Source organism: Muntiacus reevesi, chromosome 9, assembly GCF_963930625.1.
Source record: "Muntiacus reevesi chromosome 9, mMunRee1.1, whole genome shotgun sequence".
Lineage (NCBI taxonomy): Eukaryota > Metazoa > Chordata > Mammalia > Artiodactyla > Cervidae > Muntiacus > Muntiacus reevesi.
Window position 1 is genome coordinate 12,740,720 of NC_089257.1, and position 26,192 is coordinate 12,766,911.

The 26,192-nt window shown below is 37.4% G+C and overlaps 2 protein-coding genes across 2 annotated transcripts; both read left to right on the top strand.

The window, feature by feature from the left end:
- Window positions 1-1,351: 1,351 nt before the first annotated feature.
- On the top strand, window positions 1,352-2,284 carry LOC136174991 (olfactory receptor 5M10-like). The gene has a single exon (XM_065945284.1). The coding sequence runs from the start codon at window positions 1,352-1,354 to the stop codon at window positions 2,282-2,284; it is 933 nt and encodes a 310-aa protein (XP_065801356.1).
- Window positions 2,285-7,044: 4,760 nt separating this feature from the next.
- LOC136175663 (olfactory receptor 5M5-like) lies at window positions 7,045-18,596 on the top strand. Its single transcript, XM_065945914.1, has 2 exons — window positions 7,045-7,130; window positions 17,632-18,596. The coding sequence occupies exon 2, from the start codon at window positions 17,658-17,660 to the stop codon at window positions 18,594-18,596; it is 939 nt and encodes a 312-aa protein (XP_065801986.1). The 5' UTR covers window positions 7,045-7,130; window positions 17,632-17,657.
- Window positions 18,597-26,192: the final 7,596 nt, after the last annotated feature.

The following is a 26,192-nucleotide window of genomic DNA, read 5'->3' on the forward strand; positions in this document are numbered from 1 at the left end:
TAATCCTAAGAAACACATTATAAATCTTCACACCTCATTTTAGAAAATATAAGTCAATTTTACAGGTAAGTCATTTTCTACATTTGTTCACTAAAAATATGTTTTTTATTTTGTGTGAAGATTAATATTCTCACTGATATTGAAAACCTTATTTTCATCATTTATACTTGTTTTTTTTCTGTTCAAATATTAACATTTCATGTAATTTCTGAAAAATCAAGTATTATATACAGGCTCTTCTGATGTGTATGTGAAAACTAAATTTAAAAAGCCTTAAGGTGAAATTCTTGAGGCATAATTTTCCAGTCATATCTTAATTTCACACACACACACACACACACACACACACTCACACACAAAATGATAATTCCAGCTGCGAAGTAAGTCTGCATTTAAATATTATCCTAATGTGCTTTCCTAAACAAATATATTCAGAGGTGTGCCAGTTTTAAAAAATAACAGAAACAAATTCCTCTTCAGATATTTGAATGCTTTATTTACTGTTCAAATTCTGCCTTCTCAGATTTTCTTTGAATGGCCATCTAAAAGCACTCCATCTTTATTTTCTCCGTAGTGTTTTCTTCTCAGTGACATACTGCTGTAAACATTTGTCTATGTGCTCAATATCTGTTACCTCTCCTGCAATATACGGTTCACAAGGATAGGTAATTTCCTCACTCCTGTAACCCCAAGAGCGAGAACAACAACAAAAAATGCTTCAGTAAATAATGAGTGGGTGGATTTAAAAAGCAGAAAGATGAATTCTTCATTCTGTACCTTCTTAGCCATATGTCAAGAGATGCATCTACTCATTAAATGTCTTCTGAATGAATTTAAGCCAGACAAGTATGGGTTTCAGGAGAAAATGCTGGACTGAACATGTCTTCTAACTTGTGTCTAAAACAGTAGGGTATCAGAGGTGCAGGGGCCACAGAAACTCTGCATCCTTCATTTGTCCATTTGAATGATGCCATGGACCTGCTGCTTTCCAGACCTGACTTTCATTCTTTTGGCTTTCTTTTTCACAGGATTTGAAAAAAAAAAAATAGTGAATATGGAGTTTTCCCAGAAACAGGTTTAATTGTATATGTGTCTACACAATTTACAAACAAGAAAGGGAAAGGGAACGTGTGAGTTTGTGTGTACGTTTCCAGTATATATATAGAAAAATATATTGCAAAGAGATAAGGTGCAAATATTTACATAGATGTTCTGATGCATTGGTTGAGAAGAGTAATTTATTTATAGAGAGATAGATCAAATGTAAATGACAAAAGAATGGAATAAATGCAGAATCAGGATCAGATAGAATTCTTCACTTTGCCACTTTCAGTTTTTAAGGGATGAGAACATGCCTTCCCCTAACCACACTGTAGTGGCTGAATTCGTTCTCCTGGGGCTCACAGATGACCCGGTGCTACAGAAGGCCCTGTTTGGGGTGTTCCTGGCGATCTACCTAGTCACACTGGCAGGGAACCTGGGCATGATCATGCTGATCAGGACCAACCCCCACCTCCAGACTCCCATGTATTTCTTCCTCAGCCACCTCTCCTTTGTAGACCTTTGCTACTCCTCCAATGTTACTCCAAATATGCTGCACAACTTCCTCTCAGCCCGGAAGACCATCTCCTACGCTGGATGCTTCACGCAGTGTCTTCTCTTCATTGCCCTGGTGATCACTGAGTTTTATCTCCTTGCTTCCATGGCCTTGGACCGCTATGCTGCCATCTGCAGCCCTCTACATTACAGCGCCAGGATGTCCAGGGACGTGTGCCTCTTTCTAGTCACAGTCCCGTATACCTGTGGATTCCTCAATGGTCTCTCTCAGGCACTGCTGACCTTTCACTTGTCCTTCTGTGCCTCCCTTGAGATCAACCATTTCTACTGTGCTGATCCTCCTCTGATAATGTTGGCCTGCTCTGACACCTATGTCAAAAAGATGGCGATGTTTGTGGTTGCTGGTTTCACTCTCTCAAGCTCTTTCTTCATCATTCTCCTCTCTTATGTTTTCATCGCTGCATCTATCTTGGCGATCCGTTCTGTGGAAGGCAGGTACAAAGCCTTTTCTACCTGTGGCTCCCACCTGACAATAGTCACTCTATTTTATGGAACCCTCTTCTGCATGTACTTGAGGCCTCCAACTGAGAAGTCTGTAAAGGAGTCCAAAATATTTGCAGTCTTTTATAGTTGTTTGAGCCCAATGTTGAACCCTTTGATCTACAGTATGAGGAACAAGGATGTGATCCAAGCCATGCAGCAAATGATTAAGAGAAATCTTTCATAATATTGCAGTTTAACCATCTGTTCCTTTGATATAACTAAATATCCATAACGGCCTTGTATTTTAGAGCTTAGAAATGAGTAACACAGAACTCTAACTGTGATAGAATTCCAGGTTTCTTTATTTTTTATGTTTTTTGCTTGTTTGTTTGTTTTTTCATTTATTTTTATTAGTTGGAGGCTAATTACTTTACAATAGTGTAGTCGGTTGGCTGATTCAGGTTTCTTTATTATTATTATTATTATTATTATTATTATTATTATTATTATTATTTGAGGATCAGGATCATTTAGTCATTGGGACAAGTCGGATAGCAATCTCTTCTTTTGATTCAGCAAAGAGCTGTGTTTCACTCTTAACCAACAGAATACTCTGATGTCAAGATTTATATCCAGTTTGAAAATGTGTTTTAATCATTGTAAACTACTTAATATTTCACCTAAATTTTATAGTCTTGAAAACCACTGTGGCTTTCAGGACCCAAATGTAAACCCAGTCTTTGCAACTCTTAATCCAATGGTTGACCTACCTGGAGTCTCTCATTTTTTAATATTCTACTTATTGACGTCTATTTGTGATTTACATTTCTGTACTCTGTAAGTCTTTGGGTGAAACTCACCTCAGAAATTAGTGAGAGTATACATCAACATGTGTGGAAAAATCATAAGTAACACAACTACAGATGAATTCTCACTTTTATGTCATGCATTCAGCTCAGTTCAGTTCAATTGCTCAGTCATGTCTGACTGTGACCCCATGAATCGCAAGATGCCAGACCTCCCTGTCCATCACCAACTCCTGGAGTTTACTCCAACCCATGTCCATCGAGTCGGTGATGCCATCCAGCCATCTCATCCTCTGTCGTCCCCTTCACCTGACCCCAATCCTTCCCAGCATTAGGGTTTTTTCCAGTGAGTCAATCCTTCTCAAGAGATGGCCAAAATATTGGAGTTTCAGCTTCAACATCAGTCCTTCCAATGAACACCCAGGACTGATCTCCTCTAGGAAGGACTGGTTGAATCTTCTTGCAGTCCAAGGAACTCTCAAGAGTCTTCTCCAACACCACAGTTTAAAAGCATCAATTCTTCAGCACTCAGCTTTCTGCAGCGTCCAACTCTCACATCCATACATGACTACTTGAAAAACCATAATCTTGACTAGACGATCCTTTGTTGGCAAAGTAATGTCACTGCTTTAAATATGCTATCTATGTTGATCACAACTTTCCTTTCAAGAAGTCAATGTATTTTATTTTCATGGCTGCAATCACCATCTGCAGTGATTTTGAAGACCCCCAAAATAAAGTCTGATACTATTTTCACTGTTTCCCTATCTATTTGCCATGAAGTGATGGGACCAGATGCCATGATCTAAGTTTTCTGAATGTTAAGCTTTAAGCCTACTTTTTCACTCTCCTCTTTCACTTTCATCAAGAGTCTCTTTAGTTCTTCTTCACTTTCTGCCACAAGGGTGGGGTCATTTGCATATCTGAGGTTATTGATATTTGTCCTGGCAATCTTCATTCCAGTTTGTGCTTCCTCCAGCCCAGCGTTTCTCATGATGCATATAAGTTAAATAAGCAGGGTGACAATATACAGCCTTGACATATTCCTTCTCCTGTTTGGAACCAGTCTGTTGTTCCATGTCTAGTTGTAACTTGTTTCCTGACCTGCATACAAGTTTCTCAAGAGACATTATGCATTAAATTCTAATAAATTAACTAGTGACGAAATGATCATCTCCACTTATAAGCTTTACTTTTTTAGGCGCAAAGGGACTAAATGACCTGCCCAAAGTCATTCAGTCACTTAGTAGCACAAAGGGACTTTTATTCCAAATTTTCTCTCTTTCCAATTCATATTGAAGTGGCTAAACCTCTTTTATGTGCATGATAAGTTCCTTCAGTCGTGTCTGACTCTTTGTGACCTTATGGACTGTAGCCCATCAGGCTCCTCTGTCCATGGGGTTCTCCAGGCAAGAATACTGGAGTGGGTTACCATGCCGCCTCCAGAGGACCTTCCTAACCCAGGATCGAAGCCGCACCTCTTGCTTCTCCTGCTTTGGCTGGTGGGTTCTTTAGGACTAGCACCACCTGAGAAACTCAGCTAAATCCCTTATTGTACAACAAACACTGGATGGGATGTTGGGGGTGATAAAGTGACAAGGTTATTGCTATAAATGATCATGGTGGTTGTTATGAGCAAAATAACTAATAACAGCTAATGTGAATTTCTTCTACATGTCCTCAGGATAATTAGTGGGTAATATAATAGAACTGTCTTGTTGTTCCATGTAGCAGGCAATTTTGATATGTGGAAGATTTATTTTGACTGTATTTTATTAATATATGTTTCAGATTATAAAACACACATATTCATTATAAATGACTAGAAAATAAAAAACAGATGTGAAGAAACAACTTTTATGAGTTATGTGTTCTAAACCAATGAATGAATTCTCTTTGTGTTTTTAAATACCTCTTCTCAATAATTTTATGTACATATATTATTATAATTGATAAAGCAAAATTGGAATCATGTGCTATATATAAATTTTGAGTTTCATTTGATAGTATAAGGCTTGCATTTCAAAGATACTATTTTTGATGAACACCACTTTTAATGCAGTTCATATTAACAATTAAATCACACTAACTTAGTTACAAAAATAATTGAACATATTAATTTTAGAAAAACAAAGAAATACCAAAAATATGTAAAACATAATGTTTTGCCTGTTTTTTTAAATTAATTAATTTATTTTAATTGGAGGCTAATTACTTTATAATATTATAGTGAGTTTTGCCATACATTGACATGAATCAGCCATGAGTGTATATGTGTTCCCCATCCTGAACTCACCTCCCATCTCCCTGCCCATCCTACCCCTCAGGGTCACCCCAGTACACCAACCCTGAGCACCCTGTCTCTTGCATTGAACCTGGACTGGAGATCTCTTTCATATATGATAATATACATATTTCAAAAAATATTTCAGAAAACCAAATGCACAGTAACTGTTACCAAGGGAACAAGGGATTAATAAGGGTCACAAGGTCAGGAGGCAATCCACATCTCAAGAAAGAGGATCGAAACTAAGCAGCTTTATCATAAAGAGAATGTTTACTGAAGCAGACCCAAGCCTGACTCACACAATGACCTCAGTCCTGGGGGCAGCTTGAGGCCCCCTGATGAGGAACAGAGGGTTTATGAGAGACAGCACGTAGGAATCCTCCTGTTAAACATCCCCTGACAATTCTCCCTTATTTATTTATAATATTTTACAAAGAGTTCTGACCATTTGAGTTTGTTTAGTTTTAACAATTTTTGCATGAAGGCAATGATAAACGACACATATAATTGTCAAGACAATCACCAAAATTACAATTCCAGGCCCGTTGCTGTGAGTAATGCTTTGAAACCATCTGCATGGTCTAGCCCAGATAATTGATCAGCTAGTTGTTCAGCTAAAGTTTCCAAATTAGTGGAAGAGGGCAGATTTTTCAAAAAGGTATCAAAGATTTCTTTCTGTAATAATTGTACATCCAGAGAGGCATTATCATATATGTTTTGTAAATGAAATTTGATTTGTTCCCAGTTGTAGGCACTATTATTGAATTGAACAGGAATAACGCAAAATTGAGTAGAATTCCAATCACATTTTAGAATCACCTGTTTTAGTACATCTGTTAATTGATCTCCAACCCATTTGAAGGCTGTTTTTAGTTCCTGTATTTCATCTTGAATATCTTCATCTATCAGGGGTCCCCAATCGACAGCTGTTTGATTAGCCATAAACATTAATTTTCCTGATTTGGTCTGACATTTGTCCCAATGAACAGGAGTATATTTAAAGTTCTAATTAGTATACCCTTTGCATAATGTTTTTTGTTCTTTCCCTAACTCTTTCCCTAAAGTTTCAGTTGTATAAACATGGTTCACAGACAAAGAAAGGGCAGTAAATAATCCAAGCAAAGTCCAAAAGTCCTCTTTTGGAGGCAGGGAGAAAGCCAAAGTTTGGTGGCTAACGTTTATGCATAGTTCTGCTGGGCCCATACACAAAGGAAGGACTTCATAACCTAGAGAGATGTTAATTAGTTCCCATTCTTCTTCAGGGTGTGAGGGTCCTTGAAGGCTCCAGGGAGAAAGCATATGTATGGAGTCATTGGTTAATACGATTGGTCCTCTCTCTATCCATTGTACAACCTGAAGTAAAGGGGGGGTGGGTATGTGAGCCCAATAAGTGTGATTAATTAGTTCGGTTCCAGCAGGGGAGGCACAAGCATGCAGAGCAAGCAGGGCAGCGAAAATATTTTCAGGATTCCGAGGCATTCCCTGTTGAGAAATGAGATGTTCTGCTTGGTTAGTAAGGGTTTTTATTTGTCCCCAAGAGGGGAGATCATAAGGCTGATGCCGCCGAGCGCAGTGCCTTCTGGAGAGCTTTAGAGCCGCCGTAGCCCGTATTGGAATTTCTTCCTCCTGGGGTTTTGTTGTCTCCTCTCTATCTTGAAGGCCGGGGGCCCCCTTGGCTCGGATCTTCTGAAGAGGAAGCCATGTGAGTTCGTTGGATCCATCTGGGGAAATACAAGCATACCCCTTTCCCTCTAAGATTAACTTCCCAGATTTCCGTTGTTTATTTAACCGTCTTGGTACCAGACAGGCAGAGGAAGAGAAAGTGAAGTCGCTCAGTCGTGTCCGACACTTTGCGACCCCGTGGACTGTAGCCTACCAGGCTTCTCCGTCCATGGGATTCTCCAGGCAAGAGTACTGGAGTGGGTTGCCATGAGGAAGCGAAGAGTCCTTCAATTCCTTGAAATGTTTTTCTGCTCTTGTCAAGATATCCCCTTGTGGTAAGTTTAAAAAAATTAAAACAAATAAAGCTGTATTAACCAAAGTTACAGGTTTAGAAAATATCTTATGTTGGAATTTAGTAAAGTCTGCTTTAGATAAGGAAGACAGCAGTGATCTTGTGTATTTCCCCTTTTTAATTTTTTTATTTGTAATTTTAGTGTGTGATGTGCTCGTTCGACTATGCCTTGTGCCTGTGGGTTACAAGGAATGCCTGTAATATGTTTAATGGAAAAGGACTGCAGAAATTGTGTGAAATATCTAGAAGTGTAGGCAGGGCCATTGTGTGTCTTAATAGAAATAGCAGTTCCCATTACAGCAAAGCAGGCTAATAGGTGAGTTATAACGTGTTGTGTAGCTTCACCACGAAGAGGTGTGGCCCATAGAAAAGAAGAATTGGTGTCAATACACACATGTAGGAAGGAAGATGGAGAAAGTTCAGGGCAGTGAGTTACATCCATCTGCCATAGTTCATTAGGTTGCAATCCCCGAGGATTAATACCTTGTGCAAAGGGTCGAAGATGTAGGGGTGTAGAAGTAGAGGAATTATTAGTAATTTCTCTAGCCTGGTAGTATGGGATTTTCCATAGCTGGTGTAGGGAGCCAGCATTGTTGTGCAACAGAGCATGTTGTTCTTCCCAAGTAGCAAAAGAAACAAGTTTATCAGCCTGTTCATTACCATGAGTCATAGGACCAGGAAGGGAGGAATGTGCCCGAATATGGGTAATATAAATGGGCGAAGTGCAGTTTCTAATAATGGATTTTAATTTTAAAAAAAGTTTGTTGAATAATAGGCATATTGGAGTTTATGGTAGAGATTTCTATATTTTTCAATACAAAAACTGAATATAAGGAATCAGAGACTATTAATGGGGTAAGGATGTAGGCAAATAACTTGAATAAGAGCATATAATTCATTTTGCTGAGCAGAATGGAATTTAGTGTAAAAGACTTTATATTCTTTGAGAGACCAGAATGAGGCTTTGGCGTTTTTAGTCACATCTATATAGAAAACTTCAGCTTGTGGTATAGTCTGTGAGCTGACAATGTGGGAAATGATACATTCAGTACTTTTGAAGAAATTCCATAGCTTGTTAGATGGATAATGAAGTGAAATTTCTTCAAAATATTCCAGAAAGTCTTGAAAATCGGTGGAATTTTGTAATGCGTTCTCAAATTGAGATTTACTGATAGGTATTAATACAATTTTATGAGGATCAGAGCCAATTAGAGTTTTACTTCTATTTATTCCACTGATAATGATGAGAGCAATTAAATCAAGGTAGGGCGTAAGTGACTTTATTCCTCTAAAATGGGTATAAATCCATTCTGCTGGGTGCTCTTGTTGGGCAAAAAGTCCTGTGGGAGAATGAAGAGAGGGGGGTATAAATAATTCTAAACGTAGATTTAGTCTGATGCGAGTAAGAAACTGTTTTTGTAATTTATTTTGCACTAAATAGAGTTCCTCTCATGCCTCTTGATAAAGTGAACGAGAGCTATCTAAAGTAGGATCTCCTTTCAAAATATTAAATAGATTAGTCAGTTGATAATTAGCAATGTGTAATGAGGGTCTAATCCAATTTATATCATCTAAGAGTTTTTGAAAATCATTTAAAGTTGATAATTTATCATCATGAATCTGAGTTAATTGAGGAATAATATGTTGTCTATTAACAATAAATCCTAAGTAATGGTGAGGTAGAGGTTTGAATTTTTTCAAGGGCAATGATTAACCCAGAGTTTTTTAAGTATTGTTAAGCTATATCAAACACGTGTTGCATTTCTAAAACAGATGGAGCCAAAAACAATATATCATTCATATAATGAATAACAAGAAAGTCAAGAAATTGTTTTCTCACAGGCTCAAGGGCTTTAGCCACGTAGTATTGGCACATGGTGGGAGAATTCATCATTCCTTGAGGCAGTAAAGTTCATTGATATTGTTTATGAGGTCCAATGTGATTAGGAAAAAGGAGAGAGAAAGCCAATCTCTCTCGGTCTGAAGGGTGTAAAGGTATATATATATAAAGCAATCTTGTAAATCAATAATAATAATGTGCCAATTTTGAGGAATAGTAGTAGGTGATGGGATTCCTGGTTATAATGCACTCATAGGTTTCATAGATGCATTAACTTTTCTAAGATCTGTTAAGAGGTGCCATTTCCCGGTCAGGGAAGAGATTCAAATTATGATGTCATCTCAGATTCTATGGCAATTCAAATAGCCGGACAAAATTACTCAATTACTTCTTTTGCCTTAAACTTCTATTAACTCCTCTAATAATGTATGGACAGGCGGATTTGGCAGTACAGATTAAAAACAATCCTCATGGACATCATTGGTATCTGAATATGCCTGACCAAATATAAATATCACAATTAACGGTAAAAGATTTTCTGGTCTCCTCGACACTGGATCTCATATTACTATTATTTCCAAACACTTATGGCCCAAATCCTGGCCTATACAAAAAGTCTCTTGCCAAATTACAGGAATTTCTCAAACTAAAGTACAAGAAGTCTATCAAAGTGCTCAAATATACCCATGTGAGGGACCAGAATGCCAACCTGCAACATTAAGACCTTATGTGATAAATGCAGCCCTTAATCTAATAGGAAAGGGCTTACTTATGCAATGGCAGACTCAGATATACATCCCACATTTTTCCTAGGGGCCACTGCTCATTTAACAAACAAAGCAATTATTAAAATAACTTGGAAGAATGACTAGCCTATTTGGACAGAGCAGTGGCCCCTTATGGAAGAAAACTTACAGGCTGCTAAAGAACTTATAGACATACAATTAGAATTGAAACATATTGAGGAACCTTGCTCTCCTTGGAACTCTCCTATTTTTGTTATAAAAAAGAAATCTAACACTTCCTCTGCAATTTTCTGGAAAAGTTTGAGGAGGATAGGTGTTAGCTCTTCTCTAAACGGTAGAATGGTAGAATTTTTTTGCTAGAATTCAGCTGTGAAGCCATCTGGTCCTGGGCTTTTGTTTGTTGGAAGATTTCTGATTATAGTTTCAATGTCTGTGCTTGTGATGGGTCTGTTAAGATTTTCTATTTCTTCCTTGGTCAGTTTTGGAAAGCTATACTTTTCTAAGAATTCATGCATTTCTTCCAAGTTGTCGATTTTATTGTCATATAGTTGCTGATAGTAGTCTCTTATGATCCTTTGTATTTCTGTGTTGTCTGTTGTGATGTCTCCATTTTCATTTCTAATTTTGTTGATTTTATTCTTCTCCCTTTTTTTCTTGATGAGTCTGGCTAATGGTTTGTCTATTTTATTTATCTTCTCAAAGAACCAGCTTTTAGTTTTGTGGATTTTTGCTATAGTCTCCTTTGTTTCTTTTTTTCATTTATTTCTGCCCTAATTTTTATGATTTCTTTCCTTCTCCTAACCCTGGGGTTCTTCTTTTCTTCTTTTTCTAGTTGCTCTAGGTGTAGAGTCAGGTTTTTTTTTTTTTATTTGATTTTATTCTTATTTCTTGAGGTAAGCTTGTATTGCTATGAACCTTCCCCTTAGAACTGCTTTTACTGAATCCCGTAGGTTTTGGGTTGTGTTTTCATTTCATTCATTTCTATGCATATTTTGATTTTTTTTTCTATTTCTTCTGTGATTTGTTGGTTATTTAGAAGTGTGTTGTTTAGCCTCTATATATGTTTGCATTTTTAATAGGTTTTTATTTTCCCCTGTAGTTGACGTCTAATCTTACCACACTGTGCTCAAAAAAGAGGCTTGAAGTGATTTCCTTTTTTTTTTTTTTAATTTGCCAAGGCTAGATTTATGGCCCAGGATGTTGTCAATCCTAGAGAAGGTTCCCTGTGCCCTTGACAAAAAGGTGAAATTCATTTTCTTTTTTTTTTTTTGGGGGGGGGGGCGCTGTGAAACGTCCTATCAACCTCAATTAGGTCCAACTGGCCCATTAAATCATTTAAAGTTTCTGTTTCCTTGCTAATGTTCTGTTTGGTTGATCTATCCATTGGTGTGAGTGGGGTATTAAAGTCTCCCACTATTATTGTTACTGTCAGTTTCCCCTTTCATACTTGTTAGCATTTGCCTTACATATTGTGGTGCTCCTATGTTGGGTGCATATATATTTATAATTGCTATGTTTTCTTCTTGGATTGATCCTTTGATCATTATGTAGTGTCCTTCTTTGTCTCTTTTCACAGCCTTTATTTCAAAGTCTATTTTATCTGATATGAGTATTGCTACTCCTGCTTTCTCTTGGTCTCCATTTGCGTGAAATAACTTTTTCCAGCCCTTCACATCCAGTCTGTATGTGTTCCTTGTTTTGAGGTGGGTCTCTTGTAGACAGTATATATAGGGGTCGTATTTTTGTATCCATTCAGCCAGTCTTTGTCTTTTGGTTGGGGCATTCAAACCATTTACATTTAAGGTAATTATTGATAAGTACGATCCCATTGCCATTTACTTTGGTGTTTTGGGTTTGAGTTTATGCACCCTTTCTGTGTTTCCTGTCTAGAGTAGATCCTTTAGCATTAGTTGAAGAGCTGGTTTGGTGGTGCTGAATTCTCAGCTTTTCCTTGTCTGTAAAGCTTTTGATTTCTCCTTCATATTTGAATGAGATCCTCGCTGGGTACAGTAATCTGGGTTGTAGGCTTTTCTCTTTCATCACTTTAAGTATGTCCTGCCATTCCCTTCTGGCCTGAAGAGTTTCTATTGAAAGATAATAATGGTTCTTTGTGTTTGATCTCTATTAATTTGATTAATATGTGCCTTGGGAAGTTTCTCCTTGGGTTTATCCTGTTTGGGACTCTTTGGGCTTCTTGGACTTGGGTGGCTATTTCCATCACCATTTTAGGTAACTTTTCAACTATTATCTCCTCAAGTTTTTTCTCATGGCCTTTCTTTTTGTCTTCTTCTTCTGGTACTCCTATGATTTGAATGTTGGGGCATTTGACACTGTCCCAGAGGTCTCTGAAGTTGTCCTCATTTCTTTTAATCTTTTTTTTTTTCTTTTTTCCTCTCTGCTTCATTTACTTCCACCATTCTATCTTCCACCTACTAGTCTTATCTTCTGCTTCAGTTACTCTACTGTTGATTCCCTCCAGAGTGCTTTTGATCTCAGCTATTGCATTATTCATTACTGATTCATTTATTTCTTCTAGATGCTTGTTAAACATTTCTTGCATCTTCTCAATCCTTGTCTCCAGACTATCTATCTGTAACTCCATTTTGCTATCAAGATTTTAGGGTCATTTTTACTATCCTTATTCTGAATTCTTTTCCTCTTTTATTTGGTTTGGTGGGCATTTATCATGTTCTTTTACCTGCTGAATATTTCTCTGCCTTTTCATCTTGTTTAGATTGCTGTGTTTGGGGTGGCCTTTCTGTATGCTGGAAGTTTGTGACTCTTCTTCATCGTGGAGGATTCCCCCTGTGGGTGGGATTGGACGAGTGGCTCGTCATGGTTTCCTAGTTAATGAAGCTTGTGTCAGTGTTCTGGTGCGTGGAGCTGGATCTCCTCTCTCTGGAGTGCAATGAAGTGTCCAGTAGTGAGTTCTGAGGTGTCTGTGGGTTTGGTGTGACTTTTGGCCGCCTGTATTTTAATGCTTAGGGTTATGTTCCTGCATTGTGGAGGATTAGCTTGGTATGTCTTGCTCTGAAACTTGTTGGCTTTTAGATGGGGCTTGGTTTCAGTGTAGGTATGGAGGCTTTTGGATGAGTCCTTGTCAGTTAATGTTCCCTGGAGTCAGGAGTTTTCTGGTGTTCTCAAGTTTTGGATTTAAGCTTCCTGCCTGTGGTTTTCAGTCTTATTCTTACAGTAGCCTCAATACTTCTCCATCCATGTTGCACTGATGATAAAACATCTCCTTTCAAAGAGATTGGGCGGCCTTTCTGTGTGCTTGGTGTCCTCTGCCAGCATCCAGAAGTTGTTTTGTGGAATTTGCTCAGCATTCAAATGATCTTTTGATGAATTTGTGGGGGAGAAAGTGGCCTCCCCATCTTATTCCTCTGCCACCTTAGGACCTCCATCCTTGTTTAGTGAAAGATTTTTTAAATTCTGCAATGCTTTAAAATTTTCAAGAATTTCATACACATGATTTTACATATTCTTATAATAACTCAATTTTCCCCTAAACCTATATTGCCTTTCCCCACTTCCCTCTCCCCACTGGTAGCCATAATTTGGTTTCTATATTTGTGAGTGTGCTTCCTTTTTGTTTACTTCACAATTTATTATATTTTTGATATTCCACATACATGTCATATCATACAACATTTGTGTGTTTTCTCTTTCTGCATTATTTTAGCAGTTTAATGCCCTCCAAGTGTATCCATGTTCTCACAAACAGCAAAACTGCATTCATATACAATAAGTCCTTTACATATGAACCTTCAAGCTCTGAATTTTCAAAGATGTGAACGTGTTGCTCACATGTCAAATCACATAAGTTAGTTCTCGTGACGGGTGTACATTCTGTGTGCAAATCCTCTACACGTGGGTGCACTTTTGTGTATTCTACTGTACAGTAGTGTGCAATATCTTTTTTGAAAAGACATCCAGAGGCAAGTGTAAACACAGTGTTGATTTTGAAGGACACTTCAGATCCTCTCCATAGATTTCCACTTAACTACACTGGTTTGATGAATGAAAATATATGGCATGATGAAAAAGATCATTGCAGGTGCCTCGTCATCAGTAGAAATGTCCTTTTCTGCTCTGTGTAGTTGATACCCTTGTCCATCTCAATCAGAGATGTTGTTTGGTTATGTCAAAGGGGAGGAGGGAGCAAGAATTATCTCACTATTCTACTTGCCCAGGTGGCTCTAATTCTCAGGAAAGGGATAGAGAAGCATGTCTAAGCCTCATTCTCATATCCAGTTTTATCTGCAATAATCCTGGTATTTTAGCTGGTACAGAATCCACTTGCAATGCAGGAGACCCCGGTTCAATTACTGGGTCAGGAAGTTCCCCTGCAGAAGGAATAGGCTACCTACTCCAGTGTTCTTGGGCTTTCCTTGTGACTCAGAGAGTAAAGAATCTGCCTGCATTGCAAAGATCTGGGTACAACCCCTGGATTGGAAAGATCCACTGAAGGAGGCCATGGCAACCCACTCTAGCATTCTTGCCTGGAGAATCCCCATGGACAGAGGTGCCTGGTAGGCGGCAGTCCATGAAGTCACAAAGAGTCAGACCCAAACATAGAGTCCTTGACAGGGTGCTTGGCACCTTATTAAAAAAAAAAAAAGGTCAGGCCTGTTGAGTGAATAAGCACAGCACAATGCTAATAATGTTAACCTCTGACTCCTGTGTGTGGTCTACAAGTGACCCAGGACCCAGAAGGATGATGATTCAATGGCCCTTTTAGTATCCAGCAATGGTGAAGGCAGAAATATCACTTTAGTCATTTGGTCTGAGTCAGGGATGTGAGACAAAAATAAAATCCTACTCAGATGTTTTAACTGAAGAGAATTTAATGGAAATAATTTAATTTAATAAGGAGAATACTGGCAGTGTTAAATAAATCTGCCCAAGAACTTGAAGTATCTGGAGGCTAAGTTCATAAGGCAATTTTTTTATGAGTCCTGAAGCAGTCAACACAAAGGCCTCTGTCAGGCTTCTAGTGTCATGAGATCCAGGAAGAGCATGCCAGGTCACCTTTTCAACACACACCTTAGCAGGAATTTTCCTTGAAAAGATGCAGCCACCTTAACACTTCATTGTGAAACTGGGAGAAAATCAAATTTGGATACTTTTCTCTTCTTCTTATTTCTGTTATGCTCCTGGTTTCTCCCATTGACCAAACTCAGATGGAAACTAGACACTCAAGGAGCCCTATGGATGGAATTTAAGGATTAAGCTCCAGGTAGACACTCCCCAAATAAATAAATAAATAAATAAATAAGAAAACCTGTAAGGATGGTCTAGACTGATAAAAGAAGCATCATTAGCACATTTATATTATCTATATATCCATGGTGTTCCCTTTGCTATGTATTTATTATTATAACAATTTAAAATATAAAGAGCAAGGTTCAGAATCAATAAATAAGTAGTTCGAATGCAGCAAAATTATCTGACTGATGGTTTTCCTATATCATTCAGTCTTCTATCTGCACGAGAATTTATTAACTTCCCCAAGCCAAGTCTCAAAATAGCAATACATTTATGCATAAGTTAAAAAAAATTGAGTCCCATTAGTATACCATTTCAGAAGATTTAATTCCCTGAAGATACTGGGAAGAGGCAAAAATCATGTCCTCAGTGGGCTTAACATTTTAAAAAGAGTAAATCACTCATGGTGGTTTAAAGTCTAGATGATTTTCTGTGAGAAATAATTGAACCCTAGGGTGCTGATCCCTCTGTGGCAATTCTGGTATAAATTCCTCAGCTTCTTCATATCGGTGCTGTCACTGGGAAATCACTCTTCTTTCACCGGCATGACTAGGTACTGAACAGTTTGCTGTGCTGTATGCTTAGTCACTCACTCGTGTTTGACTCTTTGTGACCCCATGGACGGTAGCCCACCGGACTTCTCTGTCCATGAGGATGCTCCAGGCAGGAATACTGGAGTGGGCTGCCATGGCCTCCTCCAGGGGATTTTCCCAATCCAGGGTCAAATCCAGGTCTTCTGCACTGCAGCCATATTCTTTACCATCTGAGCCGCCAGGAAAGCCCAAGAATACTGGAGTGGGTAGCCTATCCCCTCTCCAGGGGATCTTCTGAACCCTGCAATCAAAATGTGATCTCCTGAGTTGCATGCATATTCTTTTCCAGCTAAGCAATATTTTATTTTTCTCATAGTACAAATATTTATAAATATACCATGGAGTGGTATCACAATGGCCAAAGAAATACATCAAAGGCCACAAAACAGAGCCTCAGGTTGAGAGTGTCTGTCAAGAATACAAAGCTGTATAGTGCCCAGAGCCATTTCTGTCCACTTCTCTCTAAGATTACCTTGCCAAGTCAATTTTTCTCATCAGATGGCCAAAATATTGGAGGTTCAGCTTCAGCATCAGTCCTTCCAATGATTTTTCAGTACTGATTTCTTTTAGGATGAACTGGTTGGATCTCCTTGCAGTCCAAGGGACTCTCAAGAGCCTTCTCCAACACCACAGTTCAAAAACATCAATTCTTAGGTGCTCAACTTTCTTTATGGTCCAACTCTTATATCCATACCTGACTACTGGAAAACCCATACCTTGGACTAGACAGACCTTTGTCAGCAAAAGAATGTTTCTACTTTTCAACATGCTGTCTAGAATCATCAGATTTTCTTCCAAGGAGATGGTCTCTTTATCATGTACAAAAGTTGAGAAATACACTTTATGATTTCTTACATACTGTCTCAGTTTTATAAATAATATGATTATTATTATCAGTGTGACCTTTACAGATCTCAAATTGAATCCCTGTCATACAGTTTATTCTTACTTTTTGATAGAGTTAAAATGAGGTAAAGTTGCAAAAATATTTTTACAGTTTGGGGATGGCTGTGTCAATCATTTTTTTAAAAATTGTCTTTTCCTCAAAGGGAAATTTTTAATACATAATTTTATCCCAATTATTCCCTCATTTAATATTTAATACCACTAATAAATATGGATATATAAAAATAATCACCTATTATTTAGGTACTGTATTTTTACCTGCATTTATACAAAAACAGCAATTTATTTTTGTGTCCCATGAGCCAATTGCTGCTGCTGCCAAGTCAATTATTGTCCTAAATAATTGGTTGAAATATACAGAGCTAAGGATAGCCTGGGATATCTTACTGAAGTAAGATTTGGTTATGTGAGGGCAAACTGAGGTAGGCAAGTGTGGATAAAATGAACATACATCACAGGACTGCCTAGAAAATAACCTCGAGGTTAGAGTGGCAGGTAGACAGACACTGGTTCTATAAAGATCTATCTGTTCCATTTCCCTAAATCAATCACCCGTGGGGGAAAAACAATGAATTTCAATTATTGACACTTCAGACACTGCATCATAATTATTCTGAAAACAAAGAATCATAGTTCTAAAGAAAAGCAATATTTAAAGGGTGTGTAAGTGACCAATTCATGATAATGATTTGTAGAAAAGATTTCAGCTTCTTAACTATTAAGAGACTTGCAGAAAAGCATTTGAAATTATGTAAATGTGTTCTATATTAAGTTAAATATTGAAACATCTAGTGCATGATTACTAGGTTATTTCTGGATATTTAAAGACAAATTTGATGAGGAACATTTTTAAAGACTACTGAATTTCTTATAGTATTGTTTCTGTTTTATGTTTTGTTTTGTTTTGTTTTGGCCATGAGGCATGTGGGATCATAGCTCCCTAAAAGGGGATCACATCTTTGTTCCCTGCATTGGAAAATGAAGTTTTAACTACTGGATCACCTGGAAAGTCCCCTATGTAACTTCTTTATGCCACATGTATTTAGAAGTGTGAAAAGAGCAGGCATTGATGAAATGATGTTATTAATGGAAAATGATAAAAAAAATACATTTTTATTTCATTTACTTTAGACATCATTGGAAGCCGAGCAAACACAATGTTAAAGGAAAACTACACAGAAGTGACTGAGTTTATTCTCCTGGGACTGACAGATCGAGTTGAGTTGCAGCCTTTCCTTTTTGCGATCTTCCTAGTCATCTACCTGACCACAGTCTTCGGCAATGTGAGCATGATTTTGATAATCAGAACTGACTCAAAGCTTCAGACTCCAATGTACTTCTTCCTCAGTCATCTCTCCTTTGTAGATCTCTGTTATGCCACCAATGTCATGCCTCAGATGCTGGTCAATCTCTTATCCAGGAGAAAAACCATTTCATTCCTTGGTTGCTTTATACAGTTTGACTTTTTCATTTCCTTGGGGCTCACGGATAGCTATATGCTCACAGCAATGGCTTATGACCGTTACGTGGCCATCTGCAAACCCTTGTTTTATGGCATCAAAATGTCCCGATGTGTCTGCCTCTCTCTCATTGCTGCATCTTATATTTATGGCTTTGCAAATGGTCTTGCACAGACCATCTTGATGCTCCGCCTCACCTTCTGTGGACCCAACGAAATCAACCACTTCTACTGTGCAGACCCACCTCTCCTAGTCCTGGCCTGCTCAGACACTTATGTCAATGAAACTGCCATGTTCGTGGTGGCTGGTTCCAACCTCATGCTTTCTCTCATCATCATCCTCGTCTCCTATATTTTCATATTTACAGCCATTCTGCAAATGCGTTCTCCAGAAGGGAGGCGCAAGGCCTTCTCCACTTGTGGGTCTCATCTGACAGTTGTCACCATGTTTTTTGGGACACTGTTCTGGATGTATCTGAGGCCGCCTTCTGAGGCATCTGTAGAACAGACCAAAATTGCAGCTGTGTTTTATATCTTTCTGAGTCCTATGCTAAACCCTTTGATCTACAGCCTTCGGAACAAAGATGTTAAGAGAGCAATAAGGAGAGTGATTCAAGAGAAATTGTTTGTCAATTAAGTACACATTTGGCCAGAGGTATGTAATATATCTGTATTCTCTGACCGATCAGAAAGAATTTTAAATTAATAAGTCACTTTTTGTCATTGACTTATTTTTACCTTTTGCAATTCACTTACGAAATGTGGAAGAATGTGTGAGATCATTAGCTTGTGTCACTTCAGTGTATTTGAAATGAATACCTCATGGAAATCCAATGACAAGACCAGACAGCATCATTATTTTTGTAATATTAATAAATGACAGATAATTCTGTGCACAATATTCATAAAGGTAGAAAGTTATAAAAGACAGAATTACCAATGATGCTAAGACAATGCCAATTTGTTTGATTTGAGGGGTTTAAAAATTTCCAAATTATTTTCCAAAACTTGTCAATCATATAAGGAGGAACGTTTTTGGTTTAGTTGGTTGGTTCTTTCCTTTGCTCACATCATATGACCAAGAAGATTTTTGGGTATCTTAAATTATTACTCTAAGAACTATATTTAGATATTAGTACTGGTCTGACAGAATCCTCATTGATTAAATGTTTGACACAAAGGCCAAATTTCCTTTAGTTTTGTTTTTAATATTTCTTTTGATTTTTTTTTTTTACCAATATACCTCCAGCACTAACTTATTATTGGCTTTCACTTTTTTTTTTTTTTTTTGTATGCACTGTTAACAGCTCACAGACAAAAATAGCGAATAGTATAAAGAGCACTTTTCAAAGCATAGCTAATCATCCTTAAGTTTTCACACAATGACACTTTGTTTCAAATTTGCACAAATCTCCATGTCATGGACCTGACTGCTCACCTTGGCATCTCCCCCTGGGACATACAGGTTGGGAAAGCTCACGATGCTGGAAAACTCAGAAGAGACGAGCGTTGAGCAGAACTTGGTTCTGTTAGGTCAATCGAGTTGATTTTTTTTTTTTTACTGATTTATAACTGCTTTGTAATTTTAAGTTTCAGGTATGCACCATTTGAAAGTCACCCAGTTGTGTCCGACTCTTTGTGATCCCGCGGACTGTAGCCTGCCAGACTCTTCTGTCCATGGGGATTCTCCAGGCAAGAATACTCAAGTGGGTTGACATGCCCCTCTCTAGGGGATCTTCCAAACCCAGGGATCAAACCCAGGTCTCCTGCATTGCGGGCAGGTTCTTTAGTGTCTGAGCCACCAGGGAAGCCTGGTGTTCAGCATAGTAATTTACAATTTTTAGAACTGTTAAAGAGGCTTTTCTGGTTGGCTCAGTGGTAAAGGATCTGCTTGCAGTGCAGGCGACTCAGAAAATACAGGTTTCAGAACTGGGTTGGTAAGATCCACTGGCAGAGGAAATGTTTAAAAAACAGTAAGAGTGATTCAAGAGAAGTTATTTGCCAAATAGCGTAGACATTTTGGTCACAGGTATGTAACATATCCATATTCTCTGATCAGTCAGTGAGCACTTTAAATTAACAAATCATTTTGGCTATTGACTATTCTTTTCCTTTTATAATTCACCTATGAGACTTGGAAGAATGTTATCAAACTGTTAGTTTTGACTCAGTATATTAAAATAATACCACACATATATTAAGACACAAGACCAAACAGCATTGTCACTGCTCTATAAAATTAGGAAAAGGCAGATCATTCTGTCTACATTACCCATAGTCACCAAACATGTGAACTTGCTTGTTGGATTGTTTCTTTTGTATTTTTTATTCAAATTATATAGAAATGAAGATCTTTAGGAATCTCAGGTTATGGCTCCAAGATATATCTTTAGATAATAGTACTGGTTCAATAGAATCCTCATTCATAAGATTGCTGAGTAAATCCTAAATATCCTACAGAATATTTTCATTATATATTTTAAGTGTTTTAATCTATTTATAGCCCTATCATAAACTAGTTTTCAGGTTTCTTTTTTTCGGTTTTTTTATGAACCATTTCCAGCACACACCCAAAATATGAAGCAACATAAAGACTACCAGTGTCAGGAGAACTAGCAATGAATATATCACACAATGCCACAGTTTTCATCTTTTAGATATTTATTTTCTCTTGGTGCGTAGTTGATTAACACCATTGTGTTAGTTTCCGGCACACAGCAAGGTGACTCGGTTATACCTATGCATGGATCTACACTTTTCCCATTGCTCACCCATTTAGATTACTGTAGAGTACTGAACAGTCTTCCCTGTGTTAACAGCAGAAACTCAGGTCCCGCACCTCTGCATGTCACGGACACGAGTGCTCACCTTTGGCGTCGCCTCCTGAAGCGTATCTGGGGAAAGGCTATGACACTGAAGCACGCTTAGAAGAGATGGGGCCTGAGCAGAGCAGGGTCCTATGAAGTCTCTCCAGCGAATTTTCTCTTATCAGATCTTCAGTGTCCTTCCAGATGTTTGAATTTTCATACATGAAAATCTAGAAAGATGATGTAGATTTGTAGGTTTTAAAACAATTGAGACTATATTATTAGGTCTTATCAAGTACTGAACTGGTATTATTCCTTTTACCATTTATACTTTCTATCCCTTCTGTGATGTGTAAAGTCTAAAGGTTTGATTTGTCTGATATTCACATATATTTAGCTGTTTATTCTTTGTTTGTTTTTAGTTGGTTATGTCCAGTATGTTTTCTTTTTTTTACTTTTTTATTTTGAGAGTCCTTTTGATCACTATTTCTTATTTTATTGTGGATATTGACACTTTTGAATATTTCTGACAACTTAGTTTGTGCTTTTCACAAAGTTCTTTACGCTTTTTCTCCTTTTTACCTACTGTGAATTAAATCATATTTTGCTACTTTCCTTCCTTTTTAATCCTTGTTTGACTATGACACATTCTATTTTCTGCTATTAACAAGCTCCCTTAAATTGTGTGTGCATACTTGTCTTAACAGTCTTCATTAATCAGTACATCTACTTTGCTATTAAATAATAAAAAGAATGTACAATATTTTAATTATGAATTCAGCCTGCTTCTAACTTATAAACTGTCATTTGTAGGTATAGAATAAATCATTAATAGTAAATTATTTATTAATGAACTTTAAATATTATCTACATTGTATATGATTACAGTTATTATTATATTAAATGGTGATTCAATGTTCATGTTCCTTTATCTTTTTTGACATTTATCAATTTTTCTCTGACTATATTATATGGCACCCACTCTTCATTTACTGTTTGGTTTTCCCCTGTGTGATATATATCCTTCATCAGTTCTTTCAGTAAGAGTCCCTCTCTATCCACTTATCTGAGAATATCACTTGTCTATTCTCAAAGGACAATTTATTTGGATATGAATGTAGAAAGACAGATACTTGCTTTCAGTATTTAAAATATCTTATATTATGGCTTCTTTTTGTTTGGCTACTCAGATGGATATATTACCAGATTATTTGTTATTTCTCTGTAGGTGAGATACTATCTTTTTCATTTTCTAATATTGTTTCAGTGTTTGTTGGAATTTAGTTATATTTATACTTTTGCATTTTCATTGCCTCTTTGCTGATCTCTTAACATCATATCCTCAGGATATATTCTCACAATTTCATATAACTTTAGTTCATAGAAATTTTAAAACTGCATTTTTAATATTATTATTGTGATTGACTCATGATTATATTATCCCCAGTATTCTCAGCATCATGTGGGCCAGGTCGAAGGTCCTTGTCTAGCTTTGCTCACTGATTTAAAGTCAGAATTTATCACAAAATCTAGAATAGAGATATTCTGAATGCATATCACTTGAGTTAATAAACTATCACTATGACCTTAGCATTATAGTTTTTTGAGTAGTGAAAGATCTACTCCCTTTCACTTTCTAACAAAACTTTTATTCAATCTAAATCATTTAGAATCTGACTGTACAGTTTCTAAGCCTCATGCCTCCTACCATGAAACAGAAACTTTTGAAAAACAGAAACCATCTTTGTCCTTTTCTTACATTCTCCATTGACTGCACAGTGGAAAACAGATCTTCTCTGAATATTTGACAACTATGTGGATGATGAATGAGCAGATTAATTGATAAGTGAATGCCTTTGTACCCAGAGAATGTGCAGCGCTATGTGGACGTGCTGCGTTTCTATTCTAAGCAATACCATATCAAAGACTCATAATCTGTTTGATCCCGGCCTCACAATGTGTTAACTGTAGGTTGCAGGAAAGTCAATTAACCTCTACTTGTCCCAGTTTCCTATCTGTAAAATGAGCACCACTTGTAAGTTTATCTGAGCTAATGCTTTTGTAGCCATTAAGCCTAAGACTGCACATATTGCATACTCAATGCCTACTGAGTGAGTGAGTGAGTGAGTGAAGTTGCTCAGTCGTGTCCGACTCTTTGCGACCCCACGGACTGTAGCCTACCAGGATCCTCCCTCCATGGTATTCTCCAAGCAAGAATACTGGAGTGGGTTGCCATTTCCTTCTCCAGGGGATCTTCCCGACTCAGGAATCGAACCTGGGTCCCCTGCATTGCAGGCAGATGCTTTAACCTCTGAGCCGCCAGGGAAGCCTATAACTAATTACTCCCATCGTGGTTTCTTTCCTGTGACCTTTAAACAAGTTTGTCATTATCACAAATCCTCTCTCTGTAGACTTTCAGTTTGAGGGCTGAGATTATGCATTCAATGAAGTGTAGATTTACCTGAGAGCGGGAAAACTAAGAGGTTTTACAGTCCTCAATAAATACACATTGCACACTCCTTGAAGTATTTAGGACACATTGGTTCATAACTGTTATCCCCAGGGACCATGCTAGCTATGGAAATGACACCTCTGCTCACAAAGGTTTGAATTCCAGCAGTGACACTAGAAATATAAGTGAGTAATGAAAGCAGAGTGTGTTAATCAAAGGTAGAGCAGAGAGGTAGACAGCATGGGGAATGGAGGTCAAACTCTGTGGAGGCAAAGCAAAATTATACTCATTAACAGAAGAGAACTTAATGGAAAGAATTTAACTTAATAAAGAGAACGCAGACAGTGTTAGAGACATCAGTCCAAGTGGTTGAAGCACCTCGAGGCTATGTTCAGAAGGTAAATAAATCCCAGTCTTGAAGCAGCTAACACAAAGGCCACTGTCAGAAGTCAGTGAAACTAGATTCAGGAAGAACATCCCAGGCTGCATCTCAGCACAGGCCTCAGCAGGAATTTTCCTTGGAAGAACGCAGCCACCTTAGCACTTCATTGTGAAACTGGGGGGAAATGAGAAAGACATTTGGATACTTTTCTCTTATGCTCTCACCTCTGTTATGCTCCTGGTTTCTCCCACTGGCCAAACTTGGAAATTCGAAACCAAAGAAGCTCTAGTGATGGAATCTAAGGATTAAATTTCAGGTGGGAAAAAAAAAAATGTAGAGAAAAAAAACATTAGGTCTAGATGGGCTAGGCTGACAAAGGAAGAATCACCAGCCCATTTATGTTATCTGTATTTCCACCATATTCTCTTTGCTAAATATTTATTATTATAACTGTTTAAAATATAAAGAACAAGGTTTAGATTCAGAATATAAGTAGTCCAACTAACTAAAGTTGCCTGATTTTCCAGTGGTTTTCCTATATCATGCACTCTTCTATCTTGCATGTTGAAAATTTAAACACAATAAAATGAACTGCTGAAGATTTGTGAATATCAGAAAGAGCTTTTAGATTTTATGTATTAGAGATGGGAAAGAAACTATAAATTATATTAGAAAAAAAAAACTAGTTTATTGCTTCACATAATCTAATAATATAAAGTCAATGTTTAGATAACTACAGAAAGAAAGTGAAAAATCCACAAACATCTCCCTCATGTCCTACATATGAAATAATAAAATGTGTATGGGGATATTGACGATCTGAATAAAGCAGAACAATCAACTAGATTGATGTAACCGAACCATGTTCTACTCAACTCCCACATCTTCTGAGAGCTTTCCAACACTATAATCTTCCCCAGCCTCAGGAGGAGGTGCCAAAGGTGAGCAATGGGGGCCAAGACAAGGACAGATGTGCAACTGAGACAAAAGTGTCACTATGAGAAAACGTAAAGATGACTTGTTATGCTTAGACAAGTGCTTTTTAATTATTTTCTATTTCTGTCTGTGAGATGTTAACAGTTCATGATAAAAAGTAATAAATGAAAGCAAAATATCACTTTTAAAGTGGGAGGAATATTGGTAACAAAACCAAAAAAATTTTTTTTTTAAAATCTAAAGGAAAATTGGCATTTCTGTCAAAAGTTTTATGAATTAGGATACCATTGGACCAGTATGCATATCTAATTTAGTATAACTTAATAGCTACACAATATGGAGAGCTTAATATATCCCCCAATCAGCTCAAAATATCAAGACATTTAGGCTTAAGTTAAACAAACAATGAGTCCCATTGCTTTACCCTTTCAAGAGGTTTGATTCCCTGATGATATTGGTGTGGCATGAAGTCATGTCTGCAATGAACTTAAGATTTTAAAAAATGTGAAACACTCATGTCTGTTTATAGCTTAAATGGTTTTCTATGAAAAATAATTGAAACTTAGAGAGCTGGTCCACCTGTGACATTCTGGTGTACACTTCTCAGGTTCTTCACATCAGTGCTGTCCCTGGGAAATCGCTCTCCTCTCACAGGTAGGACTTGGTATTGTTAAAATATATTTGGGAAATTAGAAATAGATACTTTAATCAATAAAAATAAAATTATGGCCTGAAATCTATTCTCATAAATTAGCAAATGCTTTTATAAATAATTCTAAAGTGAATCAATAAAAAAAATCTGAGTTTGCATAAAAAAATAACAGCACATATTTAGAGTAAGTACAATGTCAGAAACATTCTTCATTGAAAGCTGTATGAAAATCATTATTATTTTATAATTTAGGCAAAGTTCTTCTTTAACAGTTAGTTTTCTTCTCTTTCTCTGTAATGTGGGTAAAAAAATATTAGTGGTACCTACATCATCAGCTAAGTAATTGCTGTTATTGAGTCCTTGCTACTATGAAAGTGAAAAAAAAGTGAATGTGCTCGTCACTCAGTCATGTCCAAATCTTTGCATGGACCATAGCTTACCAGGCTCCTCTGTCCATGGGCTTCTCAAGGTAAGAGTACTGGAGTGGGTAGCCATTCCCTACTCCGGAGAGTCTTCCCGAATCAGGGATTGAACCCATGTCTCCTCCTTTGCAGGCATTTCTTAACCATCTGGGCAACCAGTGAAGTCCACTTTCTCCTATATTGCCCCCTCTAACTGCCACCAACTTTCACCTGATGCAAGTGATATATGTTTCCCCCCACAAAAGAGGGTGAACTGTATAGTTCATTGGGTCACAAAGAGTTGGACACGACTGAGTGACTTTCACTTTCACTTGCATTTTACCACCCTGGCTAATAAATTCAAGTATCTCAGTAGGATAATGAAGTAGTGTGAATGGGTGAGAAAGCAGGGGTGGGTCTTCATTCACAAAGTGCTTTAAACGTGACCTGTGTCCATCCCAGTACTGTAGCTTTTAATGAGTCGCTGTAACAATGACGTACTTGGTCATTTCCTGCTATTGAACAAAAGTATAGATCTTTCCAGCATTGCCTTTATGGTGTCCTTTATCATTCACAAAAGTTGAGAAGTGCACCTTATGATTT

What these genes read in the sequence shown, in the direction of transcription:
- LOC136174991 (XM_065945284.1), top strand. Translation starts at nt 1,352, where the DNA reads ATGCCTTCCCCTAACCACACTGTAGTGGCTGAATTCGTTCTCCTGGGG.
- LOC136175663 (XM_065945914.1), top strand. Translation starts at nt 17,658, where the DNA reads ATGTTAAAGGAAAACTACACAGAAGTGACTGAGTTTATTCTCCTGGGA.